The sequence below is a fragment of the Saccopteryx bilineata genome, chromosome 1 (genome assembly GCF_036850765.1).
Source record: "Saccopteryx bilineata isolate mSacBil1 chromosome 1, mSacBil1_pri_phased_curated, whole genome shotgun sequence".
In the NCBI taxonomy this organism is placed as follows: Eukaryota; Metazoa; Chordata; class Mammalia; order Chiroptera; family Emballonuridae; genus Saccopteryx; species Saccopteryx bilineata.
Window position 1 is genome coordinate 161594765 of NC_089490.1, and position 20764 is coordinate 161615528.

Here is a 20764-nt window from a genome sequence, read left to right on the forward strand (position 1 = left end):
GTGTGGCAAAGTGGCACAGAACTGCACACACAGACTGTACCAGCAGGAGTGTCCTGGATGTCACCTGCACTGTAGTCATGTAAGACAGAACCACTGGTAACTGGGTGAAGGGCACATGGAACCCCTCTGAACCTCTCAACTTTCTTTGCAACTTCCTGTGCCTCTATATTTATTTCAAAACTAAAAATTAAAAAAACAAAAACAAAAAACTTATGACTGTTATTAATCAAGGGCTACTGATGTTTTTTGAATAAAAATATATTCAGATCATTCATTTCATTTGAGGCCAGAAAATGCAAAAGTAACACAGTATCTTTATTCCAGAAACTCCAGCTAGCTCTTTGTGGTTTCAGCCTACAGCACCAATGACAAAGTAAATTGTTCCCAAAGCTGGCCTAGCCATTCCTAATATACTTCTAAACCGTAACAGTCCACCTCTCACTGAAGGCAAAGAAGTTTTAAAAGTCAAATAATTATTTTCAACAAAGTAACAGCAAACTGTTTTCCCACAAAGTTATGGTAAGGTATTAACTACTTATGTCTTTGACAAAATCTAAAAGAAAACTTCTGAAACATAACTAAAATCATTTAAACGTAGATTTTTAATGCAAATAAAAAAAAGTTGAGTGACACTGGCAGTACTGTGGTGGAGGGGAGGGACACAGACTTCGGAGCCACAGGGTCCTGGACTGCAATCCCGCGCAGGCCACTGTGAGCTCTGCAGAAAGTATCTCTGAGTCACCGATCCTCACTGCTAAAAAAATGCTAATAATGCCTACTTCATAGGATTAGAGTAAGGATTAAATGAGATACAATCATAGGTGTCTAGCATAAGGATGATTAATAAAGCTGTAATTTCAATTATTATAACAGTCAGAGGTTGTAGAAATTAGTGAGCTTGGGTTGTTGAGAGAGATAGGATGTTGCCCATGAAGTCAGACATGATCAATGTCCAATGTTCTTTAAATCTCCACGCAACAACACCACCAAAACCACCACCTTCCCCAGAGCAGCCCGACAGGCCTCCCTGCCTTTACAGTCAATGCTGCCACGGGTTCTGAGACTCCTCAGGTATTTGACCTTCACAGCACCTCGGCCTTGGCAATGCCAAACATAAATGCAGGCCAATGTTGCTATGGGGGTCAAGGGAGTATAAACAAAGCAATATTCTTTCCAACTGTGAACAGGAGCCAGAAGAGGTTATATTTTCCAACAAATCTGATCAAAGGCTTCCTGCCCTTGGCTCTAAGGGCTGTTGTAACTAACAGGTAAGGTTTCCTAGCAACAGTTTATTCAGGTGTGCCTCAGTAAAAGCAAACTCTATCTTGAAAATCCTTGTGTATGTAAAATTTAAATGTAAAAGTGATTCTGCTTTGCAGGAAGACATTTTATTTGGTAGCTGAGAATGTCATTAGATTTTAATACACTCTGTCTACATACACATGCAGGAGTGTGCCAAATGTCAAGTCCGGCAACAGTCCCATGCAATGCCACCGCCACCATCATCACCGGGGAGCCCCGGAAGCAGGAGCCAGGGCCCCACCCCACCTTCCTGAACCACAGTCTGCATGTAACCAAACCCCCAGATGATCAGTGTCCATATTAAGATGAAAGAAACCCTGTTCTGGGCCGTATTTGTGTCCCTGATGTCAGAAGCTCTACAAGTACAGGGTGGGGCAAAAGTAGGTTTACAGCTATGAGGATGCAAAACAGTTAAGTCTTGTATTATTACTTATTAATTATTGTACTATTTCCCATGTGAACAACAGTAAAACTGCTGGGCCCCACCCTGTGCAGTTTTGTATCAGGGCTTCTACCAGTGCTTCTTGACCCTTACTCCCTGTCACACGTTAGAATCATCACCTCAATCATCTGGGTAGGCTTTTTCCTTTCTAATTAAAAATTCTTCTTCTTTTTTTAATACTTATGCATGGATCCTAACCCAAGATTAGATTTGACTAGTTGGGGTGGTACCCTGGCATTAGCATTTTATTAAAAGCTGCTTAAGCGATTCGAGTGCAAGTGTCCCCGAGAACCACTGTTCCTGATCAAGAGCTGCACCGTGGCCCAACACCCCGCCCCCCGCCCCCGCCAGACAGTCAGGTTCCCGACGCCGCATCAGAAGAAACCACGAAACTAGGATGAGAGTCTGAGATGCACCTGGATGGACATCTTGCACAAACAGTGTTATTACATCAGGGTGCGTCTTCACCACACCAACTGCACAGAAACAGGTTTTCCCTGGGCGAGGGGTGGGCAACCGTTCCTGCAGCTCCACAAACACAGGCTCACTGTGACCTGCTCACAGATGACTACAGCAGAGTCAAGTCACACCACACAGAGCTGAGAGCCTCGCGGAGTTGGCAGCAGGAAGCCCTCAGGTAGATCCTCAGGCAGGTGTCTGCTGAGGGTCAGAACCCTCCATCTCCTGTCACAAAAACTTTCTTGTACTTACCACAGAAATTCTTTTAAAGCTCTACCAAAAGCCCATAAATATCTCCTTCCTTGATTTAACAGCAGTTTCATTTCAGAGTGCTGGGGAAGAGGAGGGCGGGCGTGGCTGGGGCTGGCAGCAGGGAGGAAAGGGAGGGTCCAGGACTCCAGGCATGCCAGGGTCGGACAAGCCAGTGCGGTAGCAGTGCTGGCGAGAGAGCGGGCAGTCGGGCTCGGGGGGGAGATGGGGCTGAAGCAGAGGTGTAGGATGTGGCCAGAGGAGGGGCTGTCCGGGCAGAGAGGTGACGGCTGCCTGGGGACCCTGACATTACTGAGGAGGGGCCCGAGAGGCAGACTGAGGTGAGGCAAACGCAAAGTCCTTAGTGAACAGGCAGAGGCTTACTGCAGGGCACACAACACCAAGGGGCAGAGGTGTGACCAGAGCAGGGCTGTCTGATGACCTCACCTCTTCCAATGGCCTCTTCAGAATGAAGCATCCAGTAACGAACTGACAGCAGACTGCCTCCTCCCTAAGGAGCCACCTGCCTCTGCCATGGCTTGGCAGACCCGAGGCACCACCCGGCAAGCTTGGGGCCTCGGCTTTCTTTCTGGGCCTGCTTCCTCCGTCCTCACTGCTCAGGTTCAGAGCCAGAAAAGTGCTAAAATTTATTCCCAACGTGCAAAGGAAATTGACAAACAATTTCTAACAACTGGTCATTTCAAAGTCTTTGAAAATAGAGTCAGGTAACAAACAGCTATCATTCAGGAAGTTTGTCACTCTGGAGAAATATGAGAAATAAACGAAACTAGTCTTGTTTTGTTCTACAGTCACAAGGGCCTTGGCTAGGAACCAGCACAGGAACACAAATATGATTTACCAGAGTAGCTGACTAATGGCTGTAGCAATCATATATCCCAGATTTTTATAGACACCACAATATCAATTTTAAATATTTTGATCCCATTATCTCTAAAAATCCATATTTAAAAAATTCTAATACTGGCATCCAAACCACACTCAGGATGTCTCTCACAGCTGGAACTGGCCCAGAAAATGCAGGGCTATATTGCACAGCCCAGCTTAACAATTGGGATTAATAATTATGGATTCATCTCATTTAGGGTGTAGTTTGGTCATCCTATTCTTACCTTATAGTTCTGAAACAAACAGTTCAATGCAATGGAAGAAATGCTACATCTAATCCCTTCCAGACTCTTGGTGCTGATCCAACACTATTTCACAATGTTTTAAGAATGGAATAGACCGGAGCTAGAGGACACGTGACATTCTCCCACCCCATGCCACATTCAATGCCGTAGGAGCAAAGAATCACACTTAGCTTTTGTAAGATGCCTCTAAGAGTTCTGTGGGATTTTTTTTTTTGTAACTTTGTCTGAAAAGTACTTACTGTTCATAATAAACAGTTCTATATGCAGTTGAAAATCAAACTCTGGAAACAGAACATATCAGTTCTATGTGACTTATTACCTCAGGAGTCTTCTTACTCTGTCTTTTCCCAAAGATGCAGTCAAGATCTGTTGTGCTCCGAGAGGATAGATCCTTCCCTAGAAAAGCAACACGATGCCTTTAGTAACACCAACCTTTCTAAAGCACAGAGCACAAATAAAAGCTACGACACTCCTGAAAGCAAATGAGTTCTGAAAACACAACAGTTTTGTAAACTACTGACTTTCTGTCTCACCTGCACAGATGAAAATTCTTTAATTAATTAACAAAAATGAAATTTTAAAATTACTAAAAATCAGTTACGTGTTTGAGAACCAGAACCACTGACATTCTCTCAGTTGGAAACAACCAAGAGCACGTAGACTGAGAGGACACTAAATCCTAACGCCAGCTCCAGGCCGGCGTGCTTTCGTGGCGTGCCGTCTGTGTCTCCGAGCTCCCCGTTTATAAAACAGGTCTCATTTACTCCAAGGAGACATGAGCTACTTACTTAGGATTATGAAATGCAAGGAGAAAATGCTGCTAAATATTTAAATTCAAAACCTAGGATGTGAGGGCGATCTGGCTGCGACATCTGTCACCCCATTGATCGCCAGGGTTGATTCGGCTGATCTGGCTGGCTAGGCGGCTGTCCCCTTCCTCCCTCACCGCTCCATGTGCGTCCCTCCCGAAGCTGCGCGCTCGGTCGAAGAGGACGACCTTCCCCGCTAGAGGAGAGGACCGTTCTTCGGTCAAGGGTATACGAGTAGCTGCGCTCCCCTGCTAGAACCTCCAAACAAGTCTCAAAACCTCACGTAGGCACATGAATGAGATCAACAGTTAATTGAATAAATGAAAATTTTAAAAGAATAAATGCAACTAAGTACTGGATTAGGGTGAAAGAGTTTACTATATCAGCTTTAAATAACAGGATACATGATAAGAGCAGGAAATTAAATGGCTTCTCACAAAAGCAGTGGACTAAAAGCCCATGATTCTTATTAAAAACACTCAACTCTTTAAACTTAATTTCAAACCCATAAACCAAGTAATTTAAAATTCACTTCTTTGGAATTTCCACTTCTACCAAAAATATTCTGTGAGCACTCAACCAAATCTCTCATTTGTCAACTTGTAAAATGTAACTACTGCGTGTACAGTCCTGAGTCTTGGGGAGTAGGCTCTGGGCTGGACACAGGAAGTTTGGTTTTGAGTTGCAGCCTGAGTTCTACTGTCACAGACTCACTTCTTGTTTTCCTGTAGCAAAACTCACTTGGCAAAGTCAGTCATGACCCAGAAGGTTCTAGTTCACTGACGATCACTGGGGCATTCAAATACGATATTGCTCAGTGACTCCATGAAATTAAGAAACTAAACACCCTTCGACTTAATGCAAAGCCAGGTGTCAAAACCAGTTTCATAGGCAGCAGTTTCAACAGCCCAGTCAGCACGACCTGTTCCCAGCAGGAAGGACACGCTCCCCTGTGCTTCCATGCTGCTCTCTGCTTTCTTCCTGAGCTAGAAGGAAGGCTTCCTGGTTCTCAGTGATCATTAAGTAGAATCCACACAAAACACCCTCAAGGAAACTGACCTAAGAACAAAATGAAGCATGTTCTAGACAGGAATTCAGAAAATACACCTGAAAAGTGGGGAATAAAATTGGTTGTGGTGGAGAGAAGTGGATACACCCTCAGGAGGTCTAGCTCTATTCCTTTCTGTGATCAGTATAACCATTTTGTGCCACAGAGCACTTTCAGGGTGGCCATTTCTATTTCAGAAAAAGGAGTTGTACTTAGTTAAAAATACGTGCTGCTCTTCTATCCTAAACTATCTTCTTCTTCTTTTTTAATCAAATGAGAGAAACAGACAGACAAGACAAGACAGGAAGGGAGAGAGATGAGAAGCATCAACTTGTAGTCGTGGTACCTTAGTTGTTCACTGATTGCTTCTCATACGTGCCTTGACTGGCAGGCTCCAGCGGAGCCAGTGACCCCTTGCTCAAGCAGCGACCTTGGGATCATGCAAGCCAGTGACCCCACACTCAAGCTGGTGAGCCTGCACTCAAGCTGATTGAGCCCATACTAAAGCTGGCTACCTTAGAGTTTCGAACCTGGGATCTCAGCATCCCAGGTCGATGCTCTAATCACTGTGCCATCACCAGTTAGGCATCCTAACTATCTTCTAAAATGGAATAGATAACTCTAAAAGAAATGCAAATAAAAATCTCTTTTATAGCAATTCAACTAAAGGGAATGATAGAGGCATTGAATAAAAGAGGGTGAATTCAAGATTGCAATTTTAAAACAGGATGTTAAAATTTGACCACACAAAGATCAAAAGCAAATGAACCAATCAAAGGGGAAACTGCCAGGCTGGTAGAGATAGTAAGCTATACCAATGAAGGTGCAAATCTCTCTACAGTTTTGGTGGTGGGTTCTTGTATTAGAAATTTTTATCCCTTAAGTAATTGTAGAAACCAGGATGTTACAGTTCTTGCTCTGGATTTGATCTGGAAAACAAAACACACAGAAGAATTAAGAGTCAGAGACCAATGGAAAAAAACTTGAAGGTAGATAAAAATGGAAGATGGAAGCAATATTGAAATAGATATGTTAACAGTCCTGGTTGAATTGTTTATAAATGTTATAAAATTATGGCCACTTTTAAATAAAATATATTTATTAAAAAAAGAGTTAAAAAGCTTACTGGGCCCTGGCTGGTTGAGTGGTAGAGTGTTTGCCCAGTGTGTGCAAGTCCCGGAATTGATTCCCAGTCAGGGCTCACAGGAGAAGCAACTATCTGCTTCTCCACTCTTCTCCCATCTCACTTTTCTCTTTCTTGCTCTCTTCTCCTGCATCCATGACTCAACTGAAGCGAGTTGGCCCTGGGTGGTAAGGATGGCTCTATGGCCTCAGGTGCTAAGAAGAGCTCAGTGGCTGAGCAACAGAGCAATGCCCCAAATGGGCAGAGCATCACTCCCAAGTGGCCTTGCCAGGTGGATCCCAATCAGGGCACATGTGAGGGTCTGTCTCTGCCTTCCCTCCTTTCACTGAATTAAAAAAAAAAAATTGCTCAGTTGTGAGCATGGTCCCAAATGGACAGGGCATCAGCCCCAGACAGGGGTTGCTAGGTAGAGCCTAGTTGGGGCACATGCAGGAGTCTGTCTCTCTATCTCCCCTCCTCTCACTTGGAAAGAAGAAAAAATAAAGAAAGAAAAGTTTATTGGTCTCAGTTGTGAATGACAGTCAAATCACAGCAAATATGCTCATAAACTGAGATTTTAGAGAAAATGCAATAAAAAAAAACTCAATAGACTAGGAAATAAGTTATCTGTTTGGATTTGGTTCATGTATCTATTAATCTTTGATTGGCCATAACATTTTAAGAACCAGGAGAAAATGCTTCCAGTAATCAAGATGATGTAACAAAGATCCATGAAAGGATGAGCAGATAAAAAAGTACTTTAAGAATCATTTTAGCTGTTTTTCTAACAAGCATGAGTACCAAGATTTCCAGCCTAGCAGAGTAGGAAATTGAAAGGGAGGAATGTTACTGCGAGAGGCGGACACATGTACACCAAGTCCATGTGCGAAGCAAAGGAAACTATGAAAAAACATAGGAACTTAAGAATCAGAGACCTTTTAGTTTAAGGGCAAAAATCACGTAGCACTCAGCAAGTTCTACGGAGAAAATTATATTACAGTATTGTATCACTACTGAGGCTCAGGAAAGGGGCAAGGGCAAAGCAATGCAGGTTTGAGAACTAAGTTTATTATAATAAAAAGTTACAGCTCTGTACGGAGTGTCACTTGCTTAGAAAATCATTTGCATTCCCAATCAAGACAGATAAAACAAACAATGTTATATTTTGATTTTTAAAAAACTGAAAACACGTGGGACAGATGAGCCTCGGACAGAAAACTATGGCAATTCCACCGCAAAGGTACTGTCACAGAAACCAGGGAGCAGGAAAACATCAGAGTGAAATAATAAGGTAGCCGGAACTTTTTTAAAGCCTGCAATGGTGCGACTTTATATTTAAATGTCAAAAGAATCAGAAGAGGAAACGAAACACCTGTTATTAGCAGAGCCCAACGGCAGGGAGCAGGTGACCGTGCTAGACACACCGCTGTCTGTGTCCCCAGACTGCTCAGCCAACCACCAGGACACACGTTGTGCAAGCAGTTTCCTTGTTTAGGAAGCAAAATTCTGCAAACTGCACAGGGATAAGAAGTCTGGGTAAATGACCATGATGAAGTTGCACAACTATAATTTAAGCAACTTTTTATCCACCCATTGCATAACGATAGGGAAAAAGCAAGGCTCTCAGCAGCTACTCTCTGCATTTAGAACACGGTTTTGTAGAAATTGATATTCTCCCTGTTGTTTCCTCTCTGAAGATATGGCACCGCCAAAGAATTTTCGAAGTAAAAGAAATCACGTTGAAGGCAGGCTTACAAACATGGATGAAACTGATTCTTTAAATTATCTAATAAATTATCTTAAATTAAAATTATAAATTTGGGACTAGAGAAAGAAGTAATTGTATATCAGAACTAAAATGATAGCCAATATTTAGGCAGTAGCAAGTTTTACAAGGCTATTTGCTACTGTAATCTCACTGAAATAAAATTTTTATCTTCACTCTTCACACTAAGCTATATAAAATGCCATCTTCCCGTGTTTTAATTTTCTGGACCACAGATGAAGTTACAGTATGAATCATTATCCAGTAAGTGGATTAGTTACTTTCATTATGAGCATACTCACAGGCTAAAAATCCTTATTATCCATAATGCTGGACAATCAAAAGTACCATATAATGGGGTCATTTCTGATAAGTCATGCAACAGAACCTATTTTAGAACCCAATAATATCTTAAAAATCTTTCCTTGCTTTATTAAAGAGAAAATTGAGTTTGAAAGAAGGGAAGTGGTGAATTGATTTGCCTAAGTCAGGGAGCGATGGCCAGCACCCCGGTTTCTAGCGACCTAAGACGGTCTATCTTCGAGGAAACTTAATAGTTTATCATTCAAATCCAGCAACAATAGTGGTTCTACAAGAAAAAAAATTCTCTTAGTCAATTAAAGAACTTTAAAATAATCTTTCCCTGTGGAGTGTTAAGATGGACGGTAAATAATATTTTTTTCACCACTTGGATTTCTGCCTTCTTCTCTCATCTTTTCTACTTATTCACCATCTGCATTTCCTCTGTGTTCCCACTCAATCTCCTCTGCACACCTCATTTTAAAAGAGAAAAAATGAAGGTGCAACACCAAGCAGGCTGGCAGGGTCCCCCGGCAAGGGAGTGGCTTAACTAGGAATAGAAAGTAGATACTCCCGGCACCCACAAGATTAAAGCAGATTAAAGAGGGTTAGCCTGGCTTCAGCAAATGCTTCAGGTGAACTCATGCATGTAGTCGGGTAGTAAAAGAAAATTAGAAGGTTTTATTTGCAAAGGTGGAAGTTTAAAAGAATGCCATACCTCCCCAAAAGTCACGGGCTACTCTTAATGTCATTAATGTGCTCTGTACCCTTCTGCTATCTCTTTTTTTCTAGAAGGCCTAATGAGAACTTCTAGGAACTTTAGGCTGGGTCTGAGGCGACCCTTCAGCCTCTCCTTGGAAGGAACAAAGGGCTCACAGGGACTGCCTTCTGCTCTGCCGCAGTGCGGAGTGGAAAGCAACCCTGACTGGAAGCCACACAGAATAACAACAGAGAAGGCTGTGGCCCAGAGAGAGAGGGACGGCAGGAAGAGCCGGACGAACCACACTGCTGGGCCAGGCGGGGCCCAGCCTTTCCTCACACACATCCCAACAGCCCTGCAGCTTCCCGCTCCACTCAGCTCCGCCACGGGCTCTCACAGAAACCAAACTCATTCCTACCTCCTGGGCTCCTGTGCCCCCACTAGAGCCACCATTAACAGTTTCAACTGGTGGAAAGGTCAGCTCCCACCGCTATTCAGGCGGGTTCTAGAGTTAGGGAATTCTCAGTTATGCCAACAAGACTAAAGCAAAGAGATGGGCCTGTATATCCAGCCTCTCATAGAAGAACCATCCAATGGGATATCACAGTCTAAATTATTATGATATTTATACTTCAAGTATATTATGCAATAAATAGGCTTCTGTGCCTGAAAAATGCACTTCATGCATAATACCATTTATTCTATAGCAAAACATTTGGGAAGTTGAAGTCCAAGTTAAACTGTTTCTTGCCATTACAAGACCGCCACTTGGTGGTTAAAGAAGACAACTGCACTAACAATTGACTACAGGTATTGGGAAGGGCATGGTGAGATGGTGATGGAGAAAGAAGAGAATTTACCACCCCGTTCTCAAACATAAGTTTTCTAACCCTATCTTCTCAATGACCATGGAATGCCTAATTTAATGCTACATGAAATAAAGAAATGGTGTGCAATAATATAAGAATCAACTGGGGAGTGATATTTCTCATCCTGCCAATCTCAATACAGAGCATAATTCTCTAAACTGAAAATTTTTAGGAGCTATTCAACACCAACATTAAGCTCTGAGAAACAAAAAAATATAACTAAAAATGTTGAGCAATTAATTAGAATTATTTCCTGATCTAGCCATTAAAGCTCCTTTTCTGCTGTGAATAGCAGGTTGACATCTGCTTTCAGCTTTGCCACACTTCAGGGCCGACGCTCCTGAACCTGCACTTTCACGACAGCCCCACAACAGACACTGATACCTGAGCACAGACCCAGCTAGGCCGGTGGCCGCCGCAAGTCCCACTGAACGTAAACAAGGAGCAATACTGGCAAAGAGCTGACATTGCTTTAGGAAACCCAGTGTGAACACAGGTATCAAAAACAAATAAAGAAATGCCTGATTTTACCTTTTGTGAATTTCTTATAATGAACACGGTTTTTGGAGATTTTGGACTTTTCTTCAAGGCTAAAAGACTTCTTTTCCTTGTTGTCTGAGGAGGAGTCTTTAAAAAAAAAAAGCATTACAATAAACTCTCTGTAATCCATTCTCATTTATTCTCTTACAGTGACATGGTCTTATTTAAATAAAATCTTTGGGAACTCTATCATTTATTATTGAACTCTAACCAAGTAATAAGAAATATTTTTTAAGTGGGGAGACAGAGATAGACTCATGCATGCACCCCAACTGGGATCCACCCAGTAAGCCCCCTATGGAGTGATGTTCTGCCCATCTGGGTTTGTTCTATGGTGCTCAGCAACCGAGCTATTTTAGCACCTGAGGGGAGGCCACAGAGCCATTCTCAGTGCCTGGGGCCAATTTGCTCCAAATGAGCCATGGCTGCAGGGTGAGAAGAGAGAGATAAGAGAGAAGGGAAAAGAGGAGAGGTGGAAAAACAGATGGTTACTTCTCCTGTATGCCCTGACCAGGAATTGAACCTGGGACACTCACATGCTGGGCCTATATGTCTACCACTGAGCCAACCAGCCAGGGCAGAAATATTCTTTTTAAATGGTGTACTATGAGTCAGGCAAGGCTATTTTCTAGAAACTTATATAATCTTCAAGAAAGAGAAATGAAAACTTGTTTTTACCCAAAACCAACATACCAATGTACATAGTAATATTTTATTTGTAATTAGTAAAATATTAGAAATAACCCCAAATTCCTTCAATGGGTGAATGGATGAGCAAATTCTGGTACATCCTTAATTTGGAATACTTGTCTACAATAAAGAACAATACACTACTGATACATACAACGTTGTGGATGGCTCTCAAGGCCTATATGTTTGATGAAAAAGGTCAATCTGCATACTATATGATCCAATTTATATAACATTCTTGAAATGACAGAACTGCAGAGGGGGAGCTAATGAATGGCTTCCAGTACACAGAGAAGAAAGCAGGGTGTTGGAGGTTAGAGAGGTGGAAGGGGGGGGGTGATTACAAAGAGGCAGCATGAGGCAGCTCTTCTGTGCTGATTCTGATTGTGTCAGTGGGTAAATGAATCTATATATGTGATAAAATTGCATAGAAACACATCTACCACACACACATGGATGAAGCTAAAAGATGGTGAAAAGTGAGTATGGTCTGTTGGTCCAGTTAACAGTCAACACCAGTGGCAATTTCCTGGTTTTGATATTATAATACAGCTGTATCAGATGTTACCATTGGGGGAAACTGGGCGAATGGCATTCAGGGTTCTTTGTAGCACTATTTTTGCAACTTCCTATAAGTCTGTAATTATTTCAAAATACAGAGTTCTTTTAAAAGGTGAATAGAGGTAAGACAGGTTAGTGATGCTCGAGCCACAGATCCGAGCTGAGCACCAGGCAGAGCGAGCAGGAGCAGAGTGGGCCCTGAGCTGCTGCCTCCGACGCCAGCTCTGCTGCAGGCTCACCTGTACGGGCAAAACAACACCAAAAAGAAATCCCCGAGGAACACTCATGTGGTTATTTCTTTGACAAACAGAAAAATGTGAGCCAGAATGTAGTCCCTTGGTTGACAGAGCAAATAGATCTGGGGTGAGAGTCAATTATAGGGTAGTAACAAGCTGCTTGTGCATATTCCCTCGCCTTCCTCTAGCTGTCAAGTTCAGGGGGCAGAGGAACAGAAACAGAACATCTTAGGTAGAAAAGAGACCGAATTTTCCTATAGTTAGATCCAAAGGAAATAAAGACATGAAGTTAGACATGGGGGAAAAAAGGAAATTTTTGCCTTAATACTGGAGCAAAAGAAACTCACATCCATAGAACAATTTGCTAGTTAACATAACCCTTCCAGGACTAGGAAACTTCAAAAGCAAAGTGTAAAATACAGAGTGAGGCTCTAACAGTGTGAAGGCAGATGTGTGTCAAGCTTTCAGATAACGCCTCACATGGGTTACTTATATCAACAACCTGAAACACTCTTCTGCAGTCACTTTCCAAGAATTAGCTTTGATTTTCTTAAAAGACTTCCCACCAGTAATTTTTTCTCCTCGTTTTATGGCCAAGCACTTCATATGCACACAACAGTCTCACAAATCACCTAGCAAGCTATTGGCTTAAAGTAAATCTTTCAGTTGAAGATTTATGAAGTACTAGGCACTAGACTGAGAGCTTTCCATGCAGTTTTGTACTTCATTTCACAACCACCGCATGAGGTAGCTGCTGTGATTAAGGACACTGAAGCACAGATGGGTTAAATAAGGGACAACTAGGAAGGGGCTATGATGAGACTCAAACCTAGGCAGATTTGAGTGGGAGTATACGTTGTTAACCACCACACTGTATCCCTAACAGAGCTGCTCTCTCACTTTGGAGGACGTACGAATCAGCTGGGATCTATCTTCTGCATTTTCCCAGCATAGAGACTTCCCTGAGCACATCTGAGCAAAACAGACCTTAGGGGAATGTTTTTATTTACTTATCCATATGCACTCTTTCCTCAAAACTGCTCTGATGCTGAGTGGATGCATCAGTCTGGTTCTCCTTCTCCACTTCTCCACTCATTTTACAAAAGAAAGAATCACTGTCCCCTTACCAGAGATAAACAGGAACAAACCAAAATACTGGTGTCAGGGAAGCATCTTTTAAAGCCGCATCGAAAGCAGCCCCTCCTCATACCAATCTATCTCATCGAGAGATCATCAGTACACTTCCAAAAAGATTTTACTATTCCAATAACTATTTACCAAAATTTAAAATATATTTCCTGGTTTTAGTAATTGTAATCTACTAATTAAAATAGCAACTTAATCCAAAGGAAAAATATTTATACTTAAAGTCTTGATGTTACTAGAAATAAACCAAAAGTGTATATGTACTTATTTTGTGGCAGAGAAATATGACAGGGTGATGAATTTTTAAAAGTGTAAGCATAAACATAAAATACTAGGGGGTATATGTAATCAAAATACTACTTCAGAGGAAAAAGAACAATAAACTATAATATTTCTAATTACTAAAGGATTTGTTTGTATGTTTCTAAGTAGATGACAATGTGTCATCTACCAGACAATCAAATTGCTCTGGTATTTATCTACTGAATTTATTTAGAACTAAAATGTAATGGTTTTATTTTAAAATGACAATTTTCCCAATAGGCCAGAAATTATAGTACTTTGCAACTATTTAAAGCTATGATTAAAGACATTATAGATGTTGATCTAAAAATGTAAGATAGAATATACAGCTTTTCAAAATTCCTCTAAAGGGTCTGTGATAAAAAAAAATTGAAGACCCCTGTCCTAAACCACATCAGCTTGCCAGTTTATTCCCAAAAATACTTAAAATGAGTCTGGTAGAGAGTAATTAAGATCATTTTATTTTTTAGAGAGAGACAGAGAAGAAGGGTCGAGAGAGGACGAGAGAGAGAAAGAATGATGGAGGGAGAGAGAGAAGCATCAATTCATTGCTCCACTTAGTTGTACATTGATTGCTTCTCATATGTGCCTTGACCAGGGATCAAATTGGCAACTAAGGAGTCAAGCCAGGAGACAGACCTCAGGTTTCAAACTGGGGAACCCAGCATTCTGGGTCAATGCTTTATCCACTGTGCCACCATAAGATTCTATGAAGAGGACAGCATGGACTCCCTGTTTAATTAAAAGGGAAATTGTGTGAATTTTGTAAGTAATCTTAAGGAAGTAAAAATATTATTATAGCAGAAAAATATGTTAATGGGTTATAATGCGTCATCTGCTTTTCAGCTTTTTTATAGTAATTTCTGCTTTATTATGTCCTAAAATTCATTTGGATAAAGATAGTGTATTTACCAAAGATGACATGGAAGGAACATCATCTATAGCTCTCCAGGTCCATTCCTTGGACAGGTTTCCCTTGAAGGAATATTCTAAAGCAGGGGTCCCCAAACTACGGCCCGCGGGCCGCATGCGGCCCCCTGAGGCCATTTATCCAGCCCCCACCGCACTTCCGGAAGGGGCACCTCTTTCATTGGTGGTCAGTGAGAGAAGCATAGTTCCCATTGAAATACTGGTCGGTTTGTTGATTTAAATTTACTTGTTCTTTATTTTAAATATTGTATTTGTTCCCGTTTTGTTTTTTTACTTTAAAATAAGATGTGTGCAGTGTGCATAGGGATTTGTTCATAGTTTTTTTTATAGTCCGGCCCTCCAACGGTCTGAGGGACAGTGAACTGGCCCCCTGTGTAAAAAGTTTGGGGACCCCTGTTCTAAAGGCTTTTCAGTACTGGGACTGGCAGACAGCAAGGCCTACTTGGTAATGTACTAAGCTAAATAGGAAGCTGGCCAGTAACTGCGGGGCTACCAGCACCCTCTAGTGGTCATCAGGTAGAATTTAGATGGGTAACTCCAACTTCCAATGCTTAAGTTACCTCAGCCTGCACAGATCACAGATGAACCTGTGGATGAGGCTGCCTAAGCACAAGGTACCACTGCTTGAAATCTGTCATGCGTGCACTTAACTATATTCCTGATAAAAAGAGTTCCCTAGGTCAGTGGTCCCCAACCTTTTTTGGGCCACGGACCGGTTTAATGTCAGAAAATATTTTCACGGACCGGCCTTTAGGGTGGGACGGATAAATGCACAAAATAAAATTATGCAACTGGCATAAAAACTGTGGTATTTTTAAATATAATTGTCGAACTTACGAGACAAGCGTCAAGAGTGAGTGTTAGATGGATGTAACAGAGGGAATCTGGTCATTTTTGAAAAATAAAACATTGTTCAGACTTAAATATAAATAAAACAGAAATAATGTAAGTTATTTATTCTTTCTCTGCAGACCGGTACCAAATCGCCCACGGACGGGTACTGGTCCGCGGCCCGGGGGTTGAGGACCACTGCCCCAGGTCACTTTAAACATTTCACTATTGCACTCCAGTAATACATCAGGAATAAATCTCAAAAGCGTGCTGAGGAAAAGAAGCCAGATAGAATGGAAATAGAAACCTATATTTCTATTTTATAATTCGTAAGGAATAATGTCCTTGAATTTTACTACTGCATAGATCCTACATTTCCTAATACTAGTCCAGTCAGTATTTTCCAAAACATTTTCCTTGGTTTTTTCTTTGTTGCTGTTTTTTTTATATTTTATTTATTCATTTTAGAGAGGAGAGGAGGGAGAGAAAGAAGGGGGAGGAGCAGGAAGCATCAACTCCATATGTGTCTTGACCAGGCAAGCCTGGGGTTTCAAAAAGGCGACCTCAGCATTCCAGGTTGACACTTTATCCACTGCGCCACCACAGGTCAGGCCCAATTTCTTTTCTTTTAGATTTTATTTATTCATTTTATAGAGGAATGGAGAGGGAGAGAGAGAAAGAGAGAGAGAAGGAGGGAACTTATGTTTTTTTCTTTGGATGGACAGTGAGAATACTGGCACAACAGTGTGAATGTAATGTCAATGAACTGCACACTTCAAATGGTTATAATGGTAAATTTCACATGCATATTTGACCACAATTAAAAACAATGTTTGCAGGATAATGTAGGTTTCTTCAATGATTACCTAGCAAAATAAATTAAAGTTAGGTCCTTGCCTCCCAAATAGCCATGTGAAAAAAAACTTCCCTTAAACTCTAAAATCACACCAAAGGCCCACAGTTTGGCCCATCCATGCCCTTTCCCCAAGAGTACTAGCTTTCTGTTAATTTAATATGGAAAGCCCAAAGTTCAATTGTTTCATTTCTAGTTCCTACAACTTGGGAATACAATGTCTAGTACTGAGCCCCTTGCAACAAATTTTACTAAACCCCAGAAATCTGAATCTCTTACATATATTAAAAGGTAGAACAATTTCATGAAGTAGAATCAACACAAAAAAGGGCTTTTCTATTAAACCTTTGCTGGCTGTTAATTTATGGTCCCAAGTAACATTTCTTGCTTTGCATTTTAAAAATGTTTTTAGACACACTCAAGGATACTTGGAAAGATTATTTTACTATTTGAGGTTGTAAATTGAATGGATTTAATCAGAAAAAACTGTTTGCTTTTTTCATACACAAAAAAAGGTTCATGCAATGAAAGCACTATTAAAATATACACAGGAAAGACTATTTCTAATAGCTTCAATAATTAACTTCCAGATATGCAATGCTTACAGTAAAAATAGTTAGTTAAAATATTTTAAATTTAAAGATTATGTCTTCTATAAATCTAATGGATAAAAAAGCAAAGATTTCCCCTACCTGTTGTTTCTGGTCCATGGCAAGTGTTCAGTTCAGCCAGCAGATGGTTGAAATCATCCTGATGAGCAATCCAGTTGTCCTGAAACACACACACACACACACACACACACACACACACACACATCAATTAGAGGTAAGACTGTAGTTTACCTACAGTGGTTGACATAAGATATATCTTTGAATCAAGAAAATCTGGCAGGTAACATGCAATTTTAAATGTTTCATCAAAATATTACTTTATAAATTTGAAAGGCAATTTATTTATTTTAGTATTAAAAATGGACTTCTTGGAGGTGTCAGTCCTGACTTCAAACATGCATAACTTATCAATAATGAATTTCTAGTCAAATAATCAACAGGCAACCTGTGTGCAAAATAGTAAAATAAAGGAAAATAACTTTTTTCTAAGGGAAAATTACAGAAGTCAAAGGAAGAAAGCAGTGACGAGTTGACTTGGGACTCTGTTTGTTCATTAGAGCTTCAAATAGTTTGCCCAATTTTATTTGCTGGCATGTTCCCCAGTTTTACAAAATGAGCCTGGGGAAGGGAGAAAGAAGGACTCCAGGTGCCCTGAATCAATCAGCACCCATTTGTAAGGTGATAAGGTAGTAAGGTTGTTATAACAAAGAGAATTTGGTTTTAAGAGAGAATGAATATCTCCAAAACCACCTAGACCAGTGGGAAGTAAGGTATCAGTGGAGGGATCTGTCTCATACACCACTATTTCAAAACTGCTTAAGGTTAAGGCATATTAAGCAGGTTTAATGGGCAATACTTCTAAAAAATTAAGTTCATCCATATATCTATCTCTCAACAACTAGGTTCAAAACCAGCTTTGTGGCCCTGGCCGGTTGGCTCAGCGGTACAGCGTCGGCCTAGCGTGTGGGGGACCCGGGTTCGATTCCCGGCCGGGGCACATGGGAGAGGCGCCCATTTGCTTCTCCTCCCCCACCCCCTCCTTCCTCTCTGTCTCTCTCTTCCCCTCCCTCAGCTGAGGCTCCATTGGAGCAGGGATGGCCCGGGCACTGGGGATGGCTCCTTGGCCTCTGCCCCAGGTGCTGGAGTGGCTCTCCTCGCGGCAGAGCAATGCCCCGGAGGGGCAGAGTCTCGCCCCTGGTAGGCGTGCCGGGTGGATCCCGGTCGGGCGCATGCGGGAGTCTGTCTGACTGTCTCTCCCCGTTTCTAGCTTCAGAAAAAAACAAACAAAAAAAACAAAACAAAAAAAAACAAACCAGCTTTGTATAAATTCATTCAGTGATTTAAAAGTTGAGTTGTTAGCCCAGAAAACTTTAGCTGATCTAGTCCACTACTCAGTGCTGCTGAGCTAATCAAAGTAATTCTGGCCTGGCCTGTGGTGGCGCACTGGATAAAACGTCAACCTGGAACACTGAGGTCACCAGTTCAAAACCTTGGGCTTGCCTGGTCAAGGCACATACGGGAAACAACTACTACAAGTTGATGCTTCCTGCTTCTCCTCTCTTTCTCACACTCTCTCTCATCTCTCTAAAAATCAGTAAACTAAAAAAGAGATCTTAAGAAAATGTTTAAAGAATAAAAAAAGTAATTCTGATTACCTAAAGCAGCGGTTCTCAACCTGTGGGTCGCGACCCCGGTGGGGATCAAACGACCAAAACACAGGGGTCGCCTAAATAAAATATGTATTTTCCGATGGCTTTAGGCGACCCCTGTGTTTTGGTCGGTCAACCCCCACCGGGGTCGCGACCCACAGGTTGAGAACCGCTGACCTAAAGTCACTCTCCAGACTTCCTACCAGATTCTGTTGGTTGTAAAAATTTAATAACAAAGCTTTCAGCTTAGATACTGAAATAATAATGCTGAAAATGAAAAGCATAATAGGCCATTGATTTTTAATTACAGGGTTATATTTTCAAAGTGTCAAGGTTTAAGAGGAAATGTGAATAAATGTAACCGCTGTACACCAACCATCAGAAAAAGACAATGGTATAGAAAAAGAACACCACTTTCTTGCAGAAGAGTCTTTTCATTTCCTTCTGAAACTAAATGTCAGCAACCTTTAATAATATAAGCTAATATTAGAACACAGGTAAAGATAAAAATCCTTGTCTGTCCTAAAATGGGTATTTCTATAAAAAGACCACTTTTTGCAAAGTTTAGCAATAAAACTAGTTTGCATCTCTCACACATAAGCTAGTAAAGAACCCCATGAGGAGAGTAAGCCCAAGTGAGGGAGTGACACATGATGGAGAGCCAGCGTAGCTCTGGGCTTCTTAACCAAAGCACGGAGGACATACTCTTGGAAGAGTTAAAACCTGATCAATTTGATCAATTCAATTGGCTTATAATTTATATATTTACAAAAAACTCAATTATGCAAGGAAAACTGCCAGCAGAGTCAACTGTTGCTCACTTCATTATTGATCGTCGCTCCAAGTCCCAGGTGGTTATTTTTAACTTGAACTTTAATGTGCTCTGTGGCTCCTTGTTCTTGAGCCCCTAAACCCTGTGGAGATTAAACACAAAGAGAGTTAGTGTTTTTGTCTGGCATAAAGGGGGCTCATCTATCTCTATCTTCCCTCATTAACATTCAATTAGTGACTAAACATATAGGAGCAAGGCACTACCTGTGCCATCAAAGAGAATATAGTAGTCCCTCGTCTATATCGTGGGGGGTAGATTCCAGACCCCCTCCACAATAGGCGAAAATCCGCAAAGTAGTGACCTTGTATTTATTTTACTATTTATATATATTTTAAGGCTTTATAAACCCTCCCCACACTCTTATAAACCTTTTCCACACTGTTTTTAGCCTTTCTCACACTGTTATTAACCTTTCCCACACTCCAATAAACACTTCCTATGCTTATTTTACCGCTAAAATAATTAAAATAATAAATATATAAAAATACCTATATATTGCAAAATCCTGTGGTATAGCAAAAAATCCGCGATACAAAATTAGATACATACAATTTAAAAATCCGCGATACAGTGAGACCGCAAAAAGTGAACCGTGATATGGCGAGGGACAACTGTATAGCCTAATGGATTCTTAGAAGATATGTCTGTAATACGAAAAATGCATTTACAATAATGAATACTCAACCTGAGATTTAATTTAAGGCCCACATAAACACTGTGGAGAACATGCCTTTTTCTAATGTTCTGAATCAGACTTCTCTCACAAAACTATCAGGAGCCCATCGAAGGTCTTACACGTATATGGCTCTGTCCATTAAATAATTTTACAAAACAATGAGAAAGGGGGAGAAAGGGATTCCAAGTCCCCTTTATCAATTAATGCTCATTTGTAAGGTGTCCCAGAGAGCTTGGTGTACCATAGAACCTAAAAGGTACCCACCCACCAGGGTGGCTTCAGCAGAGGGAATTAAAGGGAAATATGATGATATAAAGGAGCTTGACCTCAAAGGACCTTGAGAATTATGGTAGAAATTTGTATCATATTTATTTACTTATTTACTTATTTAATTATTTATAGGCAGGGACAGAAAGACAGGAACACAAGCTGTTCTTGTATGTGCCCTGACCGGGTATCAAACCAGCAATCCCTGCACTTCTGGACGACGCTCAAACCAAGTGAGCAATCTAGCCAGGGCTTAACTATTTTTATTTATTGATTTTTAGAGAGACAGAGAAAGGAAGAGGGAAGGGGTAGGGAGAAGTGAAGCATTCATCTGTTGTTCTACTTAACTGTGCATTCATTGGTTGCTTCCCATGTGTGTCCTTAATTTTTTAAATACAGGGAGAAACCAGTGAACTTTTAAG

At 41.1% G+C, this 20764-nt stretch overlaps 1 protein-coding gene across 3 annotated transcripts in view; it reads right to left on the reverse strand.

The window, feature by feature from the left end:
- Positions 1-20764, reverse strand: part of PINX1 (PIN2 (TERF1) interacting telomerase inhibitor 1) — an 87930-nt gene that overhangs the window by 56171 nt on the left and 10995 nt on the right. For 2 of the 3 annotated variants that reach the window (XM_066278811.1, XM_066278822.1), the window contains exons 3-6: positions 19389-19481; positions 17000-17078; positions 10749-10844; positions 3923-3999 (exon numbers count right to left, since the gene is read on the reverse strand). In XM_066278811.1, coding sequence (XP_066134908.1) covers positions 3923-3999; positions 10749-10844; positions 17000-17078; positions 19389-19481 — 345 coding nt within the window. The remainder of the gene's footprint in view (positions 1-3922; positions 4000-10748; positions 10845-16999; positions 17079-19388; positions 19482-20764) is intronic. The other variant, XM_066278833.1, reaches the window with a different exon arrangement.